Source organism: Hyla sarda, chromosome 12 (assembly GCF_029499605.1).
Source record: "Hyla sarda isolate aHylSar1 chromosome 12, aHylSar1.hap1, whole genome shotgun sequence".
Taxonomy (NCBI): Eukaryota; Metazoa; Chordata; class Amphibia; order Anura; family Hylidae; genus Hyla; species Hyla sarda.
In genome coordinates, this window is record NC_079200.1 from 50,938,808 (window position 1) to 50,963,503 (window position 24,696).

General features: G+C 44.4%; 1 protein-coding gene across 1 annotated transcript; it reads right to left on the minus strand.

The window, feature by feature from the left end:
- Positions 1–10,039: 10,039 nt before the first annotated feature.
- On the minus strand, positions 10,040–12,434 carry FITM2 (fat storage inducing transmembrane protein 2). Its single transcript, XM_056547915.1, has 2 exons — positions 12,220–12,434; positions 10,040–10,860 (listed from the first exon to the last, which is right to left on the minus strand). The coding sequence occupies exons 1-2, from the start codon at positions 12,390–12,392 to the stop codon at positions 10,251–10,253; spliced, it is 783 nt and encodes a 260-aa protein (XP_056403890.1). The 5' UTR covers positions 12,393–12,434; the 3' UTR covers positions 10,040–10,250.
- Between the last annotated feature and the right edge of the window lie 12,262 nt (positions 12,435–24,696).

A 24,696-nucleotide genomic window follows, 5' to 3' on the forward strand; every position in this document is an offset into this window, starting at 1 on the left:
GGTTCAAGTAAGCAAGTTTGGCAAAAATCACTTAAAGGGGTACTCTGCCCTAGACATCTTATTCCATATCCAAAGGATAGGCCCAGCGGGGGTCCTGCCGCTGGGACCGTAGCAATCTCGGTGCAGCACCCGACATTCGTTTAGAATGCTAGGTGTGGGTAGAGGGGGTCGTGCTGTTACTGCCATGCCCCTCGTGACATCACACCACGCCCCCTCAATGCAAGTCTATTTAGGGGCATGTCACGAACACTGCCGCTCGCTCTAAACATTCGGAAACAAAATGTTCCGTAAGTTGGGCAGCAGAGTACCCCTTTAAGGACAAAAAGTCTCACAAGAAGTTGCAAAACCATCAATGTGCCCAATTTATGCCTTTTTACACACAAAGGCCGGCATTTATCATTGTAGTGTAAGTGAAGCATTTATCATTGTAGGTGTAAGTGAAGCATTTATCATTGTAGGTGTAAGTGAAGCATTTATCATTGTAGGCGTAAGTGAAGCATTTATCATTGTAGGTGTAAGTGAAGCATTTATCATTGTAGTGTAAGTGAAGCATTTATCATTGTAGGTGTAAGTGAAGCATTTATCATTGTAGGTGTAAGTGAAGCATTTATCATTGTAGGTGTAAGTGAAGCATTTTCCTACACCTTTTTGTGTGCTGGCAATGTGTAGGAGCATCACATTTATTAAATGGTCACAGAGCATTTGATACATTTTGTGCAGGTCACATTTTCTGAAATTTCTCTCTTCACATACACCAAAAAGCTAATCTAAGTCTGGGCTGGTGTAGTTTTAGAGACTTTTCAGTGGCTTTGCACCTTTTAAAAAAAAAAAAAAAAAAAAAGGCGCAGTTCATAAATCCCTTCTATATCATGTGTATTGCCAAAATCAGTGGATCGCAACTCAAAATCAGCAGAAATGTATAAACCAAAAGGCAGAAAAAAGGCGCAAATAAACCCTGCTTGCACCTTTTCTAGACACAAAAACCTGTCTAAAGACAATGATAAATGATGGCCAAAGTATAAAATGCTTGATAACACCCTTAGGGTACGTTCACACGTGTGTATTTTTGCTGCAGATTTGCTGCTGCAGATTTTACTGCCGATTGACTTCAATGGGTAGAAAAATCGAAAAATCTGCTGACTCAAATCTGCAGCAGATCTGCAGCAAAAAAATGCATGTGTGAACACACCCTTAGAGTGTGTAAAGCTACACCCCTGAGACAGGGAAAATGGTACCACCGTGTTGTCAAAGTATGTGCACATTTTCAGAAGGAATAAAAGAGGACTTGTATTTCCAATGAAGGCTCATTCACACGATGTATTTGCAGGTTTACCGCTGCGTATTTGAAAGGAGACAGGCTCTTTGCGGCTGTCTGCAGCAGATTTTCCACTGCGGAATTTCCGCTGTGGAAAATCCGCCGCAGACCCTATTGACTTCAATGGGGCTTATGGCGGATTTTCCACAGTGGAAATTCTGCCGCAGGGGAAAATCTGCTGCAGACAGCCACGGAGAGCCCGCCCCCCTTACAACTATGCAGGTGAAACCCGCAAATAGATAAAACAATTCTAAAGCATCTTTTTCTAAAACTAAGGCTGCATTCACATCACGTTTGATAAAGAACAGATTCCTCCAAACCAGACTAAACTGTATCAAAACGTGTACAAAATTCAGTTGTGTGAATGGGTCCTTAGGGTGCATTCACATGTGTATTTTCTGCTGCAGATCTGCTTAAATGGGCAGCAAAATCTGCAGCAACAAATTCGCAGCAAAAATACGCACGTGTGAGGGTATGCAAAATTTACGCAGCGTATTTGCTGCGGAAAATCCGCAGCAGATTTTGCTACCATTTACTTCAATGGGTCAGCAGAAAATCCACAGTAGACAGATTTGCTAATTTTCCTTCTGACCCATTAAAGTCAATGGTAGCAATTACGCTGCCGAAATTCTGCACGTAATTTGCTCGTGTGAACGGACCCTTACAGTGCTTTCTCAACCCTTCCATTACACAGAATAAAAACAAAAAATAAGTACAAAGAGACAATAAATACACATGATAAATGTGACAGGTTACGGTGTAGACTAAAGCACCGAATATAAAGTTTTAGTTGAAATAAAGAGACAGACAGATGTTAAGTATAATTAATTTATTTGTTCCATACTTTGCTAAACAGGTTGTATACTCCATAGAAGCCACAAAATAAGTACCAGCTCATGCAAGTCTTGAGTAATGGTGAGTATAGAGTTATCCCAATCTGCGGGGGTTAATACTGTAGATCATGGACGTAAACATTGCATTTACTGCACTAAATCAAATAAAGTAATACAATATAAAGCAGCAATAGACTTAAAGGGGTACTCCACTGGAAAAAAAAAAATTTTAATCAACTGGTGCCAGAAAGTTAAACAGATTTGTAAATTCCTTCTATTAAAAAATCTTAATCCTTCCAGTACTTTTCAGCTGCTGTATGCTCCAGAGGAAGTTCTTTTATTTTTGAATTTCCTTTCTGTCTGACCACAGTGCTCTCTGCTGACACCACTGTCCATGTCAGGAACTGTCCAGAGCAGGAGCAAATCCCCATAGCAAACCTCTCCTGCTCCAGACAGTTCCTGACATGGACAGAGGTGTCAGCAGAGAGCACTGTGGTCAGACAGAAAGGAAATTCAAAAAGAAAAGAACTTCCTGTGGAGCATACAGCAGCTGTAAATACAGTTAATTTGAAAAAAATAATTTCACTGGAGTACCCCTTTAACCATCCCTACACTGAAGGCTAACTTGTCCGCATACAGTTGTCTGTATCATGAATCAATGTAACCCTGACAACCAATCAGATCACTGCTTACATTATAAAACCTGTGGTTGATATGGGCAAACCTACCACACAGTGGCCTTAAAGGGAACCTGGAACATTGAGTGCAGCCTAATCTGTATTCATCAGATTCTAAAACAGGAGGAACAGGAGACTGATATATAGCTTTCTGGGGGAAATGTAAACGTGTGCGTATATAAAGAGCTGTCAGTCACTGAGCAGGACCCGCCCACATGACCTGTAAGCCCAAAACTTGCAGAGGTTTACTTGAATAAATGACACGTTATCCCGGAACTATATATATTATTCTGCTCAGCTCCTCCTGTTCTATAACATGCTGCCTATAGATTAGACAGCGTTTATAATGTGACAGTCTCCCTTTAAAGCTAGGGGAAAGTGAAACAGTTGTCCATAGCAACCAATTAGATCCCAGTTCTCATCTTCACAGATGGGGAAATGGAAACAGCAATTTGTTTGGTTGTCATGACTAGAGATGAGCCAACTTACAGTAAATTTGATTTGTCATGAACTTCTCGGCTCGGCAGTTGATGACTTTTCCTGCATAAATTAGTTCAGCCTTCAGGTGCTCCGGTGGGCTGGAAAAGGTGGATACAGTCCTAGGAGACTCTTTCCTAGGACTGTATCCACCTTTTCCAGCCCACCGGAGCACCGGAAAGCTGAACTAATTTATGCAGGAAAAGTCAGCAACCGCCGAGCTGAGAAGTTCGTGACGAATCGAATTTACTGTAAGTTCGCTCATCTCTAGTTACGGCTACTCTACTTGCACCAGTGTTGTGTTCCCAGCAAAGTAGCCGATTGTGGGATATACAAGCAGCACAGTTATGGGAGGATAAGTCTAAGTAAAAGTACCAAGAAAGTTAAAATTTAACTAAAGGCACTTCATCCACTTAAAGAGGACTTGTGGTCACCCAAAACATTTAAAGGGGTATTCCAGGAAAAAACTTTTTTTTTTTTTTTTTTTTAAATATCAACTGGCTCCAGAAAGTTTAACAGATTTGTAAATTACTTCTATTAAAAAATCTTAATCCTTCCAATAATTATCAGCTGCTGAAGTTGAGTTGTTCTTTTCTGTCTGGCAACAGTGCTCTCTGCTGACATCTCTGATTGTCTCGGGAACTGCACAGAGTAGAAGAGGTTTGCTATGGGGATTTGCTTCTACTCTGGACACGTGTCATCAGAGAGCACTTAGACAGAAAAGAACAACTCAACTTCAGCAGCTCATAAGTACTGAAAGGATTAAGATTTTTTTTTTATAGAAGTAATTAAAAAATCTGGAGCCAGTTGATTATATATATTATATATATAAAGTTTTTTTCCTGGATAACCCCTTTAAATATTGTACCCTGGGTCTAGTGGTGTTTATAGATACTGGCCCCCTCTGTGACTGTACAGCAAAACAGTGCCATCCATGTTACCCCATCACTCTCAGCAGACACAGTATTATAATGAAGTATCTGCCCCTAACCCTAGTACCCTAAGTGAGGGAGGAAATGGGGGTGTATATCAATAAACTATAAACACGCTAGCGTAGGCACCCTGAGTTTTAACAAGATATTAAAATATGGTTGGGGTGGCCACAGATCCTCTTTGAAGGGTACTCCGGTGGAAAACATTTTAATTTTTTATTTTTTAAATCAACTGGTGCCAGAAAGTTAAACAGCTTTGTAAATGACTTCTATTAAAAAATCTTTACCCTTCCAGTACTTTTTAGCAGCTGTATGCTACAGAGGAAATTCTTTTCTTTTTGAATTTCTTTTTTGTCATGTCCACAGTGCTCTCTGCTGACTCCTCTGTCCGTGTCAGGAACTGTCCAGAGCAGCATAGGTTTGCAAGGGGGATTTTCTCCTACTCTGGACAGTTCGTGAAACGGGCATCAGGTGTCAGCAGAGAGCACTGTGGACAAGACAAAAAAGAAATTCAAAAAAGAAAAAAAAAGAATTTCCTCTGTAGCATACAGCTGCTAAAAAGTACTGGAAGGGTAATGAATTAATAGAAGTCATTTACAAATCTGTTTACCTTTCTGGCACCAGTTGATTTAACCCCTTAACGACGCAGGACGTATATTTACGTCCTGCGCCGGCTCCCGCGATATGAAGCGGGACCGTGCCGCGATCCCGCATCATATCGCGTCGGTCCCGGCGCTAATCAACGGCCGGGACCCGCGGCTAATACCACACATCGCCGATCGCGGCGATGTGCGGTATTAACCCTTTAGAAGCGGCGGTCAAAGCTGACCGCCGCTTCTAAAGTGAAACTGAAAGTTTCCCGGCTGCTCAGTCGGGCTGTTCGGGACCGCCGCGGTGAAATCGCGGCATCCCGAACAGCTGATCGGACACCGGGAGGGCTCTTACCTGCCTCCTCGGTGTCCGATCGACGAATGACTGCTCCGTGCCTGAGATCCAGGCAGGAGCAGTCAAGCGCCGATAATGCTGATCACAGGCGTGTTAATACACGCCAGTGATCAGCATAGGAGATCAGTGTAAAAAAAAAGTGTTAATAAAGGTCATTTAACCCCTTCCCTAATAAAAGTTTGAATCACCCCCCTTTTCCCATAAAAAAAATAAAAGTGTAAAAAAAAAATAAAATAAACATATGTTGTATCGCCACGTGCGTAAATGTCCGAACCATAAAATTATATAATTAATTAAGCCGTACGGTCAATGGCGTACACGCAAAAAAATTCCAAAGTCCAAAAAAGCGTATTTTGGTAACTTTTTATAACATTAAAAAATGAATAAAAAGTGATAAAAAAGTCCGATCAAAACAAAAATCATACCGATAAAAACTTCAGATAACGGCGCAAAAAATGAGTCCTCATACCGCCCTGTACGTGGAAAAATAAAAAAGTTATAGGGGTCAGAAGATGACATTTTTAAACATATAAATTTTCCTGCATGTAGTTATGATTTTTTCCAGAAGTACGACAAAATCAAACCTATATAAGTAGGGTATCATTTTAACCGTATGGACCTACAGAATAATGATAAGGTGTCATTTTTACCGAAATATGCACTGCGTAGAAATGGAAGCCCCCAAAAGTTACAAAATGGCGTTTTTTTTTCAATTTTGTCGCACAATGATTATTTTTTCCGTTTCGCCGTGCATTTTTGGGTAAAATGACTAATGTCACTGCAAAGTAGAATTGGCGACGCAAAAAATAAGCCATAATATGGATTTTTAGGTGGAAAATTGAAAGGGTTATGATTTTTAAAAGGTAAGGAGGAAAAAACGAAAGTGCAAAAACGGAAAAACCCTGAGTCCTTAAGGGGTTAAAAAATAAAATGTTTTCCACCGGAGTACCCCTTTAAGTCATAAAGGCAGCCGTTTTGTGAGTGGATTTCAATGCAGCCGATCAATGCCACGATGACGTCTCTGTTCACAAAATGGCTGCCACCATTCAACGGTCTAAAAAATAATAATTATAATAATTAAAATAATAACCATTTGTAATAACATACTGCAAACACTTTAAATGACAAAATCGGGGCATTTAAGTTCTGCCCCAGGAACGCTCGCCCCTTCCCCCCAAATTAAACATAGCATTGAGGCATTGACAAACAAATGAAGGCAGCAAATGGGTTACTTTATTGGGGTCCAAGCCCAAGCACGGAGATATTGTCGAAAACATTAGTGTTATAAAATCTGGGAGGGGAGGTATAGCCTTCTGTGGAACTGACGGTACCTGATCTAATTTTGGGGGACTTGGTTATGCCATGTGTGTATATGGTAGACCATTGACTTCCTGGGTCAATATGAAAAACTATGGCAAGGCTTCCCTTGTTGCAAAACTACAACTCCCAGCATGCCCGGACAGCCTTTGGCTGTCCGGGCATGCTGGGAGTTGTAGTTTTGCAATAACTGGAGGCACCCTGGTCGGGAAACACTGTACTATGGCAGCACCTTCTATAAACAATTACCGCATGTGATACTAATTACCCCCTGCGGTGGGCGCTGCAGGAGAAATGTTTATGAGGCTACATTTTTCCTTCTGTTTTTCATCTCACATTATCTTTGATTAGACAAACCCCCTGGATTAGAATAAAGTATCACCTATAATTGCAATAACAGTGCCACTCTTGTGTATGGGTAGCGGATGGTACTGCAGTTCAGCCCTGTATACTTTCCAGAAACAGTGCAATTCTTGTCTAGTGGTAGCGGATGGTACTGCAGTTCAACCCGGTATACTTTCCAGAAACAGTGCCATTCTTGTCTAGGGGTAGCGGATGGTATTGCAGTTCAACCCTGTATACTTTCCAGAAACAGTGCCATTCTTGTCTAGTGGTAGCGGATGGTATTGCAGTTCAGCCCTGTATACTTTCCAGAAACAGTGCCATTCTTGTCTAGGGGTAGCGGATGGTATTGCAGTTCAGCCCTGTATACTTTCCAGAAACAGTGCCATTCTTGTCTAGTGGTAGCGGATGGTATTGCAGTTCAGCCCTGTATACTTTCCAGAAACAGTGCCATTCTTGTCTAGGGGTAGCGGATGGTATTGCAGTTCAGCCCTGTATACTTTCCAGAAACAGTGCCATTCTTGTCTAGGGGTAGCGGATGGTATTGCAGTTCAGCCCTGTATACTTTCCAGAAACAGTGCCATTCTTGTCTAGGGGTAGTGGATGGTATTGCAGTTCAGCCCTGTATACTTTCCAGAAACAGTGCCATTCTTGTCTAGGGGTAGCGGATGGTATTGCAGTTCAGCCCTGTATACTTTCCAGAAACAGTGCCATTCTTGTCTAGGGGTAGTGGATGGTATTGCAGTTCAACCCTGTATACTTTCCAGAAACAGTGCAATTCTTGTCTAGGGGTAGCGGATGGTACCGCAGTTCTACCCATTATACTTTCCAGAAACAGTGCCATTCTTGTCTAGGGGTAGCGGATGGTATTGCAGTTCAGCCCTGTATACTTTCCAGAAACAGTGCCCTTCTTGTCTAGGAGTAGCGGATGGTATTGCAGTTCAGCCCTGTATACTTTCCAGAAACAGTGAAATTCTTGTCTAGGGGTAGCGGATGGTATTGCAGTTCAGCCCTGTATAGTTTTCAGAAACAGTGCCATTCTTGTCTAGGGGTAGCAGATGGTATTGCAGTTCAACCCTGTATACTTTCCAGAAACAGTGCCATTCTTGTCTAGGGGTAGCGAATGGTATTGCAGTTGGAACAGCCCATGTACTGGAGTGGGGTTGTTTCTCTACCCACTTTTCTGTTCCCTCTGCGTGGCACAAATTCACTCAATGATCCTGTCAAAGAGCAGAATTCATGGAAGGGACTCCTGTCCACAAGAAGGGATCTCTGGGAAATATAAATGACTGCTTCAAGGTAGTTGTCCCCAAATAGAAAAAGATGGTTGCTTCCTTTCACAAATAGCGCCAAACGTGTTCACTGGTTGTGTTTGGTATTGCAACTCAGCCCTATTCACTTTAATGGAGTTGAGCAGCAAGACAAAAAATTATCTGTGGCGATAGTGGCAATGTTTTTGGAAGAAAGTGTCCATTTTTTGGTAACGTAGCAGAGTCCATTTAAAGGGGTTATCCGGGAAAAACTTTTTTTATATATATCAACTGACTCCAGAAAGTTAAACAGATTTGTAAATTACTTCTATAAAAAAAAATCTTAATCCTTTCAGTACTTATGAGCTGCTGAAGTTGAGTCTTTCTTTTCTGTCTAAGTGCTCTCTGATGACAGGTGTCTCGGGAACTGTCCAGAGTAAAGCCAATCCCCACAGCAAACCTCTGTGCAGTTCCGGAGACAAACAGAGTTGTCAGCAGAGAGCACTGTTGTCAGACAGCAAAGAACAACTCAACTTCGGCAGCTGATAATTATTGGAAGGATTAAGATTTTTTTAATAGAAGTAATTTACAAATCTGCAGAAACAAAGAGGTAGTATGCACTCACCGCTGGTAAGCTGCTACGGGCTCCGAGTCCGGGATCACCACGGCATGTATAGAGACGATAAGGGGCGCTCAGAGGCTATCCTGGCTGTTTCGGACGTAGGAACGTCCTTCTTCTGGCCTCAAGAGGCCGGAAGAAGGACGTTCCTACGTCCGAAACAGCTGGCGTAGCCTCTGAGCGCCCCTTATCGTCTCTATACATGCCGTGGTGATCCCGGACTAGGAGCCCGTAGCAGCTTACCAGCGGTGAGTGCATACTACCTCTTTGTTTCTGCATATATTGATACTTTACCTAGTGTGTGCACCCCGCAGGTGCTGAGTACATATTGAAGTGAGTCCGGACGCTCCTAACAGTTACCTTGCGGTATCGTATGTTTGCCTTTTCCGCTTATTTGGTTTGCTACCTGGTGTGCTCTCTCCTTCTTGGAGTTTCTAATTTACAAATCTGTTTAACTTTCTGGAGCCAGTTGATATATATATTTCTTGGCATGCCCCTTTAACCCTTGAGTTAGACAAACCTGCAGCAGGCAATGACTACCTCTAGGGCTGCTCATCTATCAGACTTCATAGATTTATGGGGCCCCTGGGGGTCATAGGCGCTGGCCATGCTTGTTCATCCATCAGGTATTTATAACAATATTATTGACTTGTGGCATACTCTGGATAGTGAGAGGCTATAAAGTCATGAATCACAATATAACCAGCTGTACACAGTGCCCCCTCCCTGGTACAAAAAAAGAATAAAAACGGACATGGGACCACACGATTATAACACTACACCAGAGGCCGAGGAGCGCAGCTTAAGAGCGATACCCCCTTAGGAAAAATCACCGGTTGCCCTCTTTGTCAGAGGGATCTCTGTTTCTGGGTAAGCTGAGTGACAACCAAAATGTGTAACATTTCCAAGCAGCTTTCTTAGAGACTTGCATGGTCTCTTAGCTTCTTAAAAGGGGGTACTCCACTGGAAAACATTTTTTTTTAAATCAACTGATGCCAGAAAGTTAAACAGATTTGTAAATTACTTCTATTAAAAATTCTTAATCCTTCCAGTACTTATGAGCTGCTTTTATGATCCACAGGAAGTTCTTTTATTTTTTAATTTCCTTTCTGTCTGACCACAGTGCTCTCTGCTGACAACTCTGTCCCTGTCTAGAGCAGGATAGGTTTGCTATGGGGATTTGCTCCTGCTCTGGACAGTTCCTAAAATGGGCAGAGGTGTCAGCAGAGAGCACTGTGGTCAGACAGAAAGGAAATTAAAAAATAAAAGAACTTCCTGTGGATCATAAAAGCAGCTGATAAGTACTGGAAGGATTAAGATTTTTTAAATAGAAGTCATTTACAAATCTGTTTAACTTTCTGGAGCCAGTTGGTTAAAAAAAAATAAAAATAAAAAGTTTTCTAGAGCAGTACCTCTTTAAGAGTCTGGGAAAGATGGGTGTAATGCTGGCAACACTGGCAGTCACCCAGCTGTCCCAGGAACAGCTAAAACTGAATTTTTAGGGGGAAGTGTTTCTTGTATCACTCGGCACATTAAGATGCCATCATTTACTGTAGCCTCGCTTCCCCTCTTTGGTAGCAGATCTCGGAGGAAGTCCTGGGGAATATGGCATCAGGTACCACCACCTGTAGGTGACGTACCAGCCAAAAATTCCAAAACTGGTCCCAAGGAGTTTTTGCGCCAAATCATGAAAATAAATGGAGGTTAAAAAAAACATTAAAGTCCACACTGAAGCCAGAAACGCTAGCGACAAAGTCAGTATGTTAATAAGATGCTTCTGCCAGGACTTCTCAAGGCGGACCAGGTGGGCAACGATGGCTTCTTCCAGAATCATCAGGGTGCAGTAGGGCAGTAAGAACGAATGTCCCGATATGTCAAAGCCTCCCCAGAAGCCTCCGCTGGTGATACAATCCCGCTTATCTGTAAGCTCTTCCCTGATCACCAGCATCGCTGAGGAGTTATAACACGTGCCGGTGACATTCTCAATCATCATGAAGAAGTTTGTGCAGGTAAACCAGATGATGGTCCCAACCAGGAGGGCGCCCAGCCTGCGGAAAACTGCACCCAGGCTCCTCGTAGCTAAGAAGCTGGTCAAGGCAATAAAAGGGAGAAGACAGAGGAACGTCCATCCCCAGGAGACCTTGACGAAATACCTGGGGGAAAAGTAAGAAAAAATATATATACAGCATAATTGTAGTATGGCAACATTTTGGGGGCACCTACTGTAGCCAGCAACATTATAGGGGACCCTGATTGTGAAAGACAATGTAATGAGGGGACAAGCATTGTGGTTGGCAATGTTATAGGGGCAATTACTGTGGACAGTAAGTGTTATGGAGGGCACCAATTGTGGATGGCAAGGTAATTGGGGGGGCACCCATTGTAGCCAGAAACATTATGCGGGGACACTAAATGTGGCTGGCAATGTTATGGGGCACTGACTGTGACCAGAAACATTATTAGGGGAACCCACTATGGCCTGCAACTTTATTGAGGGCACTGTGGAGGCACTCAATGTGGCTAGCAATGTTACTGTGGCACCCACGGTGGACGGCAACATTGTGGGGGACATTACCTGTGGCTAGCAACGTTATGGGGGAGGGAGGGGGCCGATTGTGAAAGGCAATGTTATGGGGGAACCCTGACTGTAAAAGTCAATGTTATTGGGGCACCAGTTGTGGCTGACAATGTAATGAGGGACAAGCATTGTGGTTGGCAATGTTATAGGGGGCAATTGCTGTGGTCAGTAATGTTATTGAGGGCACCAATTGTGGCTGGCAAGGTAATTGGGGGAGGCACACATTGTATCCAGGAACATTATGGGGGGGGGGGGGGGCACTTAATGTGGGTGGCAATGTTATGGGGGCACTCGCTGTGGCAAGAAACATTATTAGGGGAACCCACCATGGCCTGGGGGCACTCAATGTGGCTAACAATGTTATGAAGGCACTGACTGTGGCACCCACGGTGGATGGAAACATTGTGGGGGACATTGCCTTTGTCTAGCAACGTTATGGAGGTACTGACTGAGACAGGTAATGTTATTGGGGCACTAACTGTGGCCAACTATATTACAGGGGAGCTAACCATAATTGGCAATGTTATGGGGGAGCAAACTGTGGCTGGCAAAGTAATGAGGCTGTACTCACTGGAGCCTGCTACGCTATGGGGAGCACAGACTGTGCCTGAGGGGGTTGGCTGTTGCTGCCAACATTATGGGGGGGGGGGGGGGGTTGTGTGCAGCTGGCAAGGTTAGGGGCATATACTGTCTGTAAAAGGGAAACTTGATCTTCATAAGATGCCTGGTATCTCCCTCCACTGCTTGTAAGCCGCACTAGGTATCGCTAGAAGTGAACTGCAGCCTTATAACTGCTAAGGACTTGTCACTTCTATAGAGAACACATTACAAAAGCCTTGTAGTACCCCACTACAGACGATAGGAGGAGCCCCGCACATTACACTATACAATGACAAGTCTTTGACCTGCCGAGACCCCGCCCCCGGGCACTCACACGTTCAGGACGTTCTTCTTGTTATTGAAGTAAGAGTCGGGCAGAGGCCATTGCTCCTTCACCAGGGAGCCGACTAGAGACGTGGCCGCCAGGACCAATGCGGCGTGTCTGCGGGAAGTCTCATTGAAACAACTTCTCCTTATCCACGACGCGAAAGCCTCCAGGAGCTCCATACTAGGCCTAGGCAGCCAGCTGTCACAAAACACGTGACATCTTCCGCCAATCAGGAGCTAGAAAACTGAGGGCAAGTCGGTGTATTCAAAGATGGTGCTGCCTGACTCAGTTGCTTGTCTTTTTTTTTTCTTAAGGGGGCTAAGCTTTATCAACACATTAACAAATTCATATTTTGATATAATATTAGGAAGTGTTTCTGGAGAAAATGTAACACAGTATTCCTCAATGAGAAAATAAAGAGAAAATAAAGAAGAGTATGGCTTATATAACATTCTTAAATGTTATCCAAAAGGATTTTTTTTTTAGAAATCCTCCCCACAAGTCTATTAGAAGATTACGGACTCAACAACTAACAATTTACTATACTGACGTGCAATGCACATACTATACATCAGTGGTCTTCAACCTGCGGACCTCCAGATGTTGCAAAACTACAACTCCCAGCATGCACGGACAGCCGTTGGCTGTCCGTGCATGCTGGGAGTTGTAGTTTTGCAACATCTGGAGGTCCGCAGGTTAAAGACCACTGCTATACATTATAGTACCCATAAAGGAATGCCCTGTAGTTAACAAAATACCACCTAACAGGGCCGGACAATGCGAGGCAGTGGGGACAAAAAGTTGGCATAAAGCTTCCCATAAAATATTGCCATTCTATCTGCGAACACAATCATACCCCCCCAGCGTTCATTGAATAAAAAGACGGACACAATAAGCGACCAAATTGCCGCCGTATGAGTACCAAATCAGGTGTTGTGCAGACCATATAAGCAATTACAGTGCAGTTTTATCTAGTGACTGCAGGGGGTGTGTTCTTTGAATTGGAGTTAATCCGGCCCAAACCACCATGAGGATTTCCATTACTGGTCTCTGAAGAATTTGCCAGACAAACATCTCCGGCTCCTTGCATTTCCAGCACCATCCCCACCCATAAGGCCACAAACCATAATGATGCCATCCTTTGAGCTGTACACAGTAAGAGTAAGGTCACACGTAACGGATCCGCAGCGTGTTTTGCACTGCGGATCTGCCGATGATTGACCCTAGAGTGTGCCTCCTGCTGTGCCTGCATTGTAGCAGGGGAAACGGGTGCGATGTCTAAGTACTCTGTGTGCGGTGACTCGCAGATCCCTGTGTGTCTGCTCATTGCGGCAGATTGCTGCTACGAGCAGACAATGCAGGCACAGGCAGGAGGCACACTCTAAGGTCGGTGATCGACGGATTTGCAGCTTAAAATAAGCTGCGGATCCATTATGTGTGACCCTACTCGAATAGTATTTCCTTTTTTTGTGCCCGTATACAGTGCCTCCAGTAATAGTGCACTCAATTATGCCTTGTCTTTACGCTGTGACAACTTGTGGGTCACTCACTCGCGGGGAACACCATCTCCAGCATCTGAGATGGTTGGCTTAACATAATCTTCAGTCCAAATACAGCAATGTTCATTTTAAAGGAAAACTGTAGTGAAACATTTTCCTTTAGCCTTGTGCCCGGGCTGCAAAAACAAACAAAAAACTCGCCTTACTACGTCCCCCCCCGATATCAGCATCCCATTCCTTCGGTGCTGCTCAGCTCCCTGCTTCTTAGGCTCGGAACGTCACACTGCAGTCAGCGTATAGCTGGCCGCAGCGATGTAAGGAGGCAGGGAGAAGGCGGGGCCCGAGCTCCTTACATGACAGTGTGCTCAGCCTATCACCGATATGGGCACCGGAAGACCGGGATGCTGATATCGGCGCAACAGGAGAATGTAGGAAGGTGAGTTAATTTTTTTTTTTTTTGCAGCGGGGCACAGGGCTAAAGGAAAATTTTTCACTACAGTTCTCCTTTAACTTGATGCAGCCAGCTTTATTCTTCATCCACAAAGTAAACATTAGCAACACTGTGCAGATTGGACAAAACAAAAACCTGCTCGGCTGAGCGCTAGCTAATACAAGACCACGTCCATAACTATGAGTTTGGAGCCTACTGCTCAATGGCACAAGTGCCTGACCTGTCTCACCAGACTTTGGTTCCTCAAGGCTCCAGCTCCCTCAGGCCTGGTCTAGTCTGTGTCTCACACTGGGAGCTTCTTCCCTGAGAGACCAAGCCTTGAGGTTTCCAACCAGACTGCAACAAATGCTTAATTGCACAATCAATTAGTTGACAATTAATTAATCGATGAATCAGGGGAAAACATCAAAATGACCAACAAAGGGTAGATATATAAAAATAGGTGAACAATGTTTTTTTTTTATTTTTTTATTCCCCAGCACCCCTATTATTACTTGGCACAAAGTTTCCCAACCAGGGCACCTCCAGCTGTTGCAAAACTACAACACCCAGCATGCCCAGACAGCCTTTGGCTGGGAGTTGTAGTTTTGCTACAGCTGGGGGCACCCTGGTTGGGAAACACTCACTTGAGAGACAATGTATCCAAGAAACGGAAGACTAGTTTTCTCGAACAGGCATTTCTCCAGTTTGGCGTAGAGAGGATTCTTCCGTAGTCTCTAATGAACCAGAGTACAATGCTCCTCTAAATTGGGAGAGAACATCAGGATGTCATCTAGGTATACGACAACACAGGTGTAAAGAAGATCACGGAAGATATCATTGACAAACTCTTGAAAAACGTCTGGAGCATTGCAGAGACCAAAAGGCATTACGAGATACTCAAAATGTCCGTCACAAGTATTAAAGGCCCTTTTCCATTCATCTCCCTTGCGGATACGAATGAGGTTATACACTCCATGTAAGTCCAACTTGGAGAAGACCTTGGCACCACATAGACGGTGAAAAAGTTCAGAGATAAGAGGTACAGGGTAATGGTTCTTGACCGTGATTTTGATAAGTCCCCTGTAGTCAATGCATGAACGGAGTGAACCATCCTTCTTTCCAACAAAGAAGAAACCTGCTCCAGCAGGAGAAGAGGATTTATGGATAAATCCCTTTTCAAGATTCTCCTGGATATACTCAGCCATGGCTTTGGTCTCAAAAACTGATAGAGGTTATATCCTTCCACGAGGAGGAGTGATACCAGGCAGAAGATTAATAGGGCAGTCGTAAGGACGATGTGGAGGCAGAGACTCTGCCTGTTTCTTGCAGAAAACGTCAGAAAAATCTTGGTAAGGTGGTGGCAGGCCAGGTAAAGGAGGAGGACGAGAAACAATTTTAGACTGAACTGATTGGAGGCAAAGATTTGACAGGATTGTCCTCAACGAACCATCTCTCCAGTTCTCCAATCCAGTTGCGGAGAATGGCGTTGCAGTCAAGGAAGGCCAAGAAGAATCTCTGAAGTACAGTGTGGCAGAACATAGAATTCAATCTTTTCTTTGTGCAATACTCCCACTTGACAAGAGATTTAGTACGGAAGTGATCCATACAGTCCAGATTTTGTCCATTAACAGAGGAGCTGAACAAGGGCTTGGCAAGCAGAGTGACAGGAAGATGATACTTGTGGACCAAAGAAGCATCAATAAAGTCACCTGCTGATCCAGAATCCAAAAATGCTGTAGCGCTGAAGGAAGACTTGGCTGAAGCGAAGACATGTAAATAAATAGTTAAGCGTGGAGAGGTAGTATTCACACCCAGGGACGCCTCTCCCACAAACCCTGTGGACGAGCTGTACAGTCATTGAGGAAGTGCTTCGGGCTAGCACAATACAAGCTCAAATTCTCACTACGTCGTTGTGACCTTTCCTGTTGCGTAAGATGAGAACAATCCACTTGCATAGCCTCTTCGGCAAGAGGGGCAAGAAACAGAAGAGGTGGACATTGAAACACGGGTGCTAGACGAGGATATCTCCTTGTTGGGGAAGGTTCCCTCTCTAAGCGCAGTTCCTCCTGTTTCTCAGCAAAACGCACATCAATGCGAGTGGCCAAGTGGATAAGTTCAGTCAAAGAAGATGAAGGATCACGTGCTGCGAGGGCATCTTTAATCCTGCTTGGCAGTTCTTTTTTAAATGTGGCACACAAGGCCTCTTAATTCCATGCAAGTTCAGATGCAAGAGTGTGGAATTGAACCGCGTAGTCACCAACGGAAGAATTCCCTTGACAGAGGTTCAGCAAAGCCGTCTCAGCAGAAGAGGCACGTGCGGGTTCCTCATAGACACTGCGAAATTCTGCCAAGAAGGCCAACAAATTGGAGGATACCGGATCACCACGGTCCCAAAGGGGTGTAGCCCAGGCCAGGGCTTTTCCAGACAGTAGACTAATGACAGAGGCCACCTTAGTACGCTCCATCAGAAACTGTTCACACATGAGCTCCAAGTGCATGGAGCTCTGTGTAACGAAGCCTCTGCATGACTTGGAATCCCCATCATACCTGGAAGGTAACGGCAGATGTAGCTGGGAGCCAGAAGACACTGCAGGAACTGGTGGTGGGAGTGGGCCAGGTTGCGGTACCTGCTGCTGTTGTAAGGCCAAAAGCTGTTGCATCATAGCAGAAAGTTTAAAAAGTTGCTGCGCCTGTCGGGCCAACTGCTGCAACTGAAGAACCCCAACGGAGGGAAGATCCACGACTTCAGGCAAGGGTACCTCAGCGGGATCCATGGCCGGATCTTACAGTAACACTCACGTTTCAGAAGACAGGAAACCCGGTGGATGTGGATCGGCTGGACCTGTGTGGCAGATGACTCGGATCGTACAAGGGAGCGGAGTCTAAGGTGCAGCTGGTTTTGACCAGAGCCCGCCGCAAGGCGGAATGGACTTGCTGCGGCAGGCAGCACCCAGGTCGCTACCCCTGGCAGGGCTCGACCACACAGGCGGCTTTGGAGATGCGAGGCATAGGAGGGATAAGACAGGTCATATTCAGGATAGCAGAAGGTCAGGGCAGGCAGCACAGTAGCATAGTCAGGAATGTAGCAAATGGTCAGTAGGCAGGCGGCAAGGAGCAAGGTCAGGTCACGGAGCAAAGGATCAGATACACGGCAAAACAATTACAGGAATGCTTTCTCTCAGGCTCAAGGCAACAAAGAACCGGCAGAGAAGTGAGGAGGGTGGAGGAATTTCTCAATGAGCCACAGGTGAATTACACTAATGTGAGCACTGGCCCTTTAAATCTTAAAGCTCCGGCGCGCGCGTGCCCTAGGTGATGGGGACACGTGTATCGAAGCAGAGAGGCAGAGGCGGGGGCAGGAGAAGTGATGTGAGTCCCAGCCCCACCGGCAGCAGCAGGTAACGGGACCATGCGCTCACGGCCAGCGTGTGCGGCCTGAGCGCATAACATAACACTGTGGAGCATACAGCAGCTGATAAGTACTGGAAGGATTAAGAAATAGAAGTAATTTACAAATCTGTTTTTTACGTTCTGGCACCAGTTGATTTGATAAAAATTGTTCTTCACCGTGGTACCCCTTTAAATCTTCTTACAAGGGACTTGCCATTGAGAAGATGTCATTTTCTATAAGATCACTAGATGTCACTATTCATTTAGGAGAAATCTTTTGTAGCCAGACTGTTGATTATATGTATTTTAGAAAGGAATTGTAGCAGAAAGGTGCTTGCCTTTATTATGGAACAGTTATTCCCAACTGTGGCTTTCTACCATTGCAAAACTACAACTCCCAGCATGCTAGTTAGATTGAAAATCACTGCTTTAGAAGGTATACCAAATAATAATGGGTTTGACTAGAGCCAATAAAATAATTTCTCATTCATGGCAGGGTCCTCTGTGCTCAGTAGACCCAACATATTGAGTAAATTATTATTGGCAGGAATTTATAATAATTCTGTATATGGTTGTATAAAATTCTACAGCAAAATTTTCAGGAATCTGTTCTCAGCCTCATTAACCATTGGTAGGATAGGCTGCCAAGATCAGTCTGACCCTTTTAACCAAAGACCCTGAAAAGTCTCCAACTGAGGAATAAAAAGTAACAATAAAAGCTGCTTGTAATAAAGAAGAAAACGTTGACATTTTTCCAAGAAGCCATAAACTTAAAAAAAATCCTCATGTTTCCAGTTTGCAGCCTTTACAACATATATGTGTATGAGCGTTCTCCAAGCCAAACAGCTACATGCGCCATGTACTGTAAATTAAATAAATACAAAACGCCCGTCATCGAGGCAGCGGCTCCCTGCTCCAGAAATGCTGACCCTGCAATAGAGGTTTTCCAATGTAAAGGGTCCTGATACAGAAAATGTCTGATAGTCCGCCATCCACTAGACTGCCCTAGGATGCCATGATGAAGTCCCTGTGTACGCTCAATCAGCTCAAGCCATTTACTTCAATAGAGAAAAAGTGCAATATCAGACACAATATAGGCTGATATTCATGCCATGTTTTCTAATTCTGGACAAACCTATTAAATTTGGGAGGGAGGAACTTAAACCATGTCCAGAAGCTACATGTACTTACATGGTGGTCATCCTGACAAAAAGTCATCTTTTTTCATGTTGAATGCTATAAATGGTTTCTGTTATAAAGGCCCCTATACACATTAGAGAAAAGTTGCCCTAAGCCCACTGGCTAATCTGTATAATAGGCTCCACCCAATTCCCCCTAAAAGTGAAAGTCGGGGATAGTCATGTCACTGCCTGATCCCTAAATTTTCAGGAAGGTAAGCCACTACTAGAGGAGACTTGCAGTACCTCCTGCTCTGTTCAGAACACATGAACGCTCGGCTAAGGGTTCACATGTATGGTGGAGGTGAGGAGCTATTGTATGTGTATGACCATCTTTAATGAAAACTCGGATGTAGGTGTACAGCCATATACATTATACACTTAATGGCCACTTTACTAGTGCCCGTTGCCCTTTCATAATATGAGATTCCCTGTATAGAGAATTGACCCACGCAGCATAAAATTCACTGAGCAGTATTGTGACATTAGACTGAAAAAACTAGTGATCTGAGTACGGTAACTTGAAACCCCAGCTTCTATTTGAGTCCAGTGGACAGTGTCACTCAATAATAGGACTACCCACTGGACTCCTAAGCATGGAAAATCAAATATTTGTATCAATAAATGACAAGTTATACTGAATATTTTTTCACAAAGATATATATATCCCCATAAGGACATACTGTAAATGTAGGGCTCTGCAACAAGTAAGTTTGCACACAGCACTATACATTTACAGCACGGCTATGAAGCGAGCGCAGAAGAAGTGCTCGCTATCACTAGCAGCCGGGTGGCTTACCGATAATGGCGTACATCAGCGATCCCTCTGATGTCTGCCAATTATCCCTCAGATGCCGTGACTAATGCCAATAATGGCATCTAAAGTATCTCCGGGGAAGGGGGAGGGGATTCATCAGTACAATCGCGTGTGTCTGATGAATCAAGATGGCTGCCAGAACTTCTCTTACCTGCTCCCAGCCATCTGCTGCGATACTCTTCTCTGGTCGGTCTTCTAGCAAACCAGAGAAGTAGATCGCTGATAACACTGATTCTTATTGCCTATGCATATGCAAAGCGCCGAACAGTAATAGCCATCAAAAGAGTGAAATAAATAGTCCCCTGTGGGGACTTAAAAAGTATGAAAAAAAAAGAATAAATACGTTTTAATTAAAGTGAATAAGCCCCACCCCCAATAAAAAAAAATCCTCCTATAATGTAAATGATTCTGTAAGGTGAACGGCGTAAACATAAAAAATACCAAAGTCCAAAATTGCTGATATTCATCACTTTAGATTCCAGAAAAAAAATACTAAAAAGTAATCAAAAAGTCACATATACGTAAAAGTGATACCAAGAAAAACTACAGCTCACAGTGCAAAAAATTTTACAGGCGGTCACATTAGGACAATTTTAAACATACTTATTTAGTTAAAAATGTTTCTTAAAAGAAGTACAATAATAAAATGAAGTACAATAATAAAAAAACATGTAGACATGGGTATCATTTTAATTGTATTGACCCATAGAATAAATAAAACATGTCATTTTTACCTTAAAATGTCATTAAAAAGTAAAATGTATTGCGCAAAAAACAAGCCCAAAAATGAAAAAAAAATTACATTTCCTGTGTCCTTAAAGGGGTACTTCTGCCCCTAATCATCTTATCCCCTATCCAAAGAGTAGGGGATAAGATGTCTGATCACAGGCACCCAAGACGTCTGGTGCACAGAGTGAACTCCGTGTCGGATGACTGGCGAAGCTGAGTGGAGGCTCGTGACGTCACGGTCACGCCTCGTCCCCTCAATGCAAGTCTATGGGAGGTGGTGTGATGGATGTCACGCCCCCTCCCATAGACTTGCATTAAGGGGGCATGGCCATGATATCACGAGTGGTGAGTGGCCATGATGTCACAAGCCTCCGGCGCTGCACCCGTTGCTCTAAACCAATGCCGGGTGCAGCAGGGAGGTCCCCCACAATCAGACATCTTATCTCCTATCCTTTGGATAAGGGAAGAGATGTCTAGAGGCGGAGTACCCCTTTAAGGCCAAAATTGACCATGTCACCTCTCTTGTCATCATTGCACAAAGCAGTCTTATTGCTTTTTTTTTAAACATATTTTTATAGAATTTAAAAAAAATATATGAATAAAATATATAAATACCAAAATATATTAATACCAATCAATGGAACACTGTGCAAAGCATCCAAACAGCAAGCAAAAAAACAGAACAAAGTAACATTCCTGCAGTACATGACAAAAAGTATCCCCTGAGCATACACGGAGCATAAGGAGCCGCACTATCATATCCCCACAAAAGAGACAGGCCCACAATCTCGTGCCTGTGTTTATATATAGTTTGTTAGTCAGGCTGTCAACCCCGCAATACAGTTTCAATTGAGAGATCTGAAGTGGGATATCTGGGGGACTAGCGGACAGCCAGGAATAAAAGAGGCAATGGGCTACATGGAGAACTATGTGGATCATCTTAGGTATCTTAGGTCGAACTGCGCCTCCTGGGTCAGTCTCAGGTGGTCTGAGTTGGTGGATGAGAACGGGTTTGGGAGTGAGGGGGACAGTAACACCCCAGTGAGTATGGATATGGGCCAGGACTTCTGTCCAATACTGGACAATTGAAGAGTAGGTCAATATACCATGCCACATATTCATCAGCGTTTAAAAGTATTTTGGACATTCTGTAAATATGTCAGGGAACGTGGGGAAGGGCAGAATGTTAAAGCCATAGAGTGCTTTGTGGGCCATTTTAATGTAGGTCTTTTACCAGCACTCATTGATGATACACTACCGAACCACTCGCCACCCTTGCAGAATGCTGTCTGAGATATCCTCGTCAGGTATCCATGGCGGGTACCGATGACATCATCAAGAGCATGGGAGGGGGCTTCCTTGTCTAGAACCCACAACCTAGCACTGCAGAAAGAGTCTGATTAATAGCAAGCTTGTGAGATGGTGGCAAACCAAAACGCGCCATCACCTCATTTTAGGAGTGACACGTGCGGTTAGCCACATCCATCATGTCTCCCGCCCTAGTCAGACCCTTCTCACACCATACTGGATACAAGGGAAATGAGATCAGGGTGTCCCAAAGAGGCATGTATTTGGACAGGAGGAAAGGTAGATTCAGCAATATGCGAACCCCCTTCCATGCAACAATAGTGTCACGTAGGAGGACTAAGTGTCTCACCAGAGCTGGTGGGGAAGCGTAGAAGTTATGGAGGAGGGCCACTAAATCTGAAGGGGCAGCTAGTGCCCCAGAGGCAAGTTACCAAAAAAGGATGCATTATGGAGCCAATTAACGACATATCTGAATAGTACCCCCTGATATTAGGATAATTTAATTCCCCCCCGTCAGGTTTACTAAGCATTAATTGTTGGAGGGCAATGTGTATTCTCTTGCCAACCTATATAAATTAAGTGAAGGCTGAGGTACGAGAGCAGTTGTCCACATGTTTTAACAAAAGCAGTAGGGTCTGCAGGGGATAAAGAAACAACGGGAAGCTAATCATTTTGACCAGGTGAATACGACGATGGGGAGGCTCATCCAGCGCTTTAACTCTGCTTTGATTTTCATAAATAAGGGCAGGTAATTTCATCTGTATAAGCAGTGTTATAAATTTTGAGTCCCAGATATGTGACAGAGGTGGGGGCCACCCAGAGTCCCAAGTCCGCTACCCCAGAAAGCCAATGTGGCGGAGACCTACCCAGTGGTAAAAGCCCGGTCTTCACCATGTTGACTTTGTACCCCGAGAATGAACCATAAAGATTTAATATCTAATTATTAAAGATTTAATTTAATATCTAGTAGGCCAGCCAATGGGCAAGCCGGATTGCTTAGGAAGATGAGGACATCATCAGCAAACATGACCAACTTGACCGATTCCATGCCCAATAATATCCACTAATATAAATGGTGGAGTGTAAAAGGTGTTGGGCCAAAGGCTCAATCTTCAGATCAAAAAGAAGTGGCGAGAGCAGATATCCTTGTAGATTCCCCCTATATAAACCAAACGGGAACGATAGAATGCCTGGAGTGTAGACTCTCCCCACTGGAGCCCAGTAAACTCCTGACAGGTAAGTTCTAAAAGCCACTCCGATCCCAAACCTGTCCAGCACCAATTCATGCCAACCTCAGAGAAAATTGTAAAAGCCCTTTTCTGCATCTAAAGACAAAAGGGCTGACTGGGTGTTGGACAGGGGTTTGTGCTGAAGACAGTTAAGAACAGCCAGGACCTTGTGGATATTAATGGTGGCAGAGTAGTTGCGAATGAAGCCTACCTGGTGACAACAGTTTTACATTCTGATCAGTGATATTGGTTGATACTTCATATTGGTAGGTATTGCTTTGGCAGTACATTAATATGTGCCAGAAACGCATTGCGAGGAAGGTCCCCCTTTTGCAGAAACCTGTTAAGGATCTCAGTTAGGCAGGGCACAACCTGATCCACCAAAGAGTTGTAGAGCTCACCAAGGTAGCCATCCAGGCCTGGGCTTATTGCTTTTTTGACACAATTTGCAATATTGTTGTAATGTATGTCAAACCACCGGCCGGTCAACTCAGTTTAAGAAAGCAGCTAAGGTAGCACCAATCTAAGCAACATCTGGGGCAAATGCCCTGGTTGCAGACCCCCAGATAACAGCTGAACAAACATGAACTACAGATTCAATACATTGAATTAGGTGATGTGATATATATAAATATATGTCCACGTATAGAGAAAACTAGACATTGCTTTCCATGTATTTACCTATAAACATGGTATATAAATCTAAGCATCACTTTAGTTCTTTTTAATATATTTATTAATGACCTTGTAGAGGGGTTGTATAGTAAAGTATCAATCTTAGCAGATGATACCAAGCTCTGTAAAGTGGTTAACACAATAGAGGAGAGTGCACTGTTACAAATGGATCTGGATAGGTTGGAGGCTTGGGCTGGGAAGTGGCAGATGAGGTTCAGCACTGATAAATGTAAGGTTATGCACATTGGGTTGGGATTATGTATTAAATAGGAAAACACTGGGGATGACTGACATGGAAAAGGAGTTTTAGTTAACAGTAAATTTAGCTGTAGTGACCAGTGTCAGGCAGCTGCTGCCAAGGCAAATAAAATTATATGGTGCATCAAAAAAGGCATAGATGCCCACAACAAGAAATAATTCTACCACTGTACAAATCACTAGTCAGACCACACATAGAATACTTTGTACAGTACTGGGCACCAGTGTACAAGAGAGATATAGTGGAGCTGGAAGGGTTCAAAGACAACAAGAGTAATGCGAGGAATTGTTACGCCGAGCGCTCCGGGTCCCCGTTCCTCCCCGGAGCGCTCGCCTCATCTTCGTTGTTGCAGCGCCCCGGTCAGATCCACTGACCGGGTGCGCTGCGGTCCCGCCTTCAGCCGGGGTGCGATTCGCGATGCGGGTAGCGCCCGCTCGCGATGCGCACCCCGGTCCCCGTACCTGACTCGCTCTCCCTCGGTCCTGTCCCGGCGCGCGCGGCCCCGCTCCCTAGGGCGCGCGCGCGCCGGGTCTCTGCGATTTAAAGGGCCAGTGCACCAATGATGGTGCCTGGCCCAATCTTCCCAATTAGCTTAATTGGTAATCACCTGTGCACTTCCCTATATTACCTCACTTCCCCTGCACTCCCTGGCCGGATCTTGTTGCACTTGTGCCTAGTGAAAGCATTCCTTGTCTGTTCCTAGTCCGTGTTCCTGACCTCCTGCCGTTGCCCCTGACTACGATCCTTGCCGCCTGCCCCCGACCTTCTGCTACGTCCGACCTTGCTTCTGCCTACTCCATTGTACCGCGCCTATCTTCAGCATCTTCAGCAGCCAGAGAGGTGAGCCGTTGCTAGTGGATACGACCTGGTCACTACCGCCGCAGCAAGACCATCCCGCTTTGCGGCGGGCTCTGGTGAAAACCTGTAGTGGCTTAGAACCGGTCCACTAGCGCGGTCCACGCCATC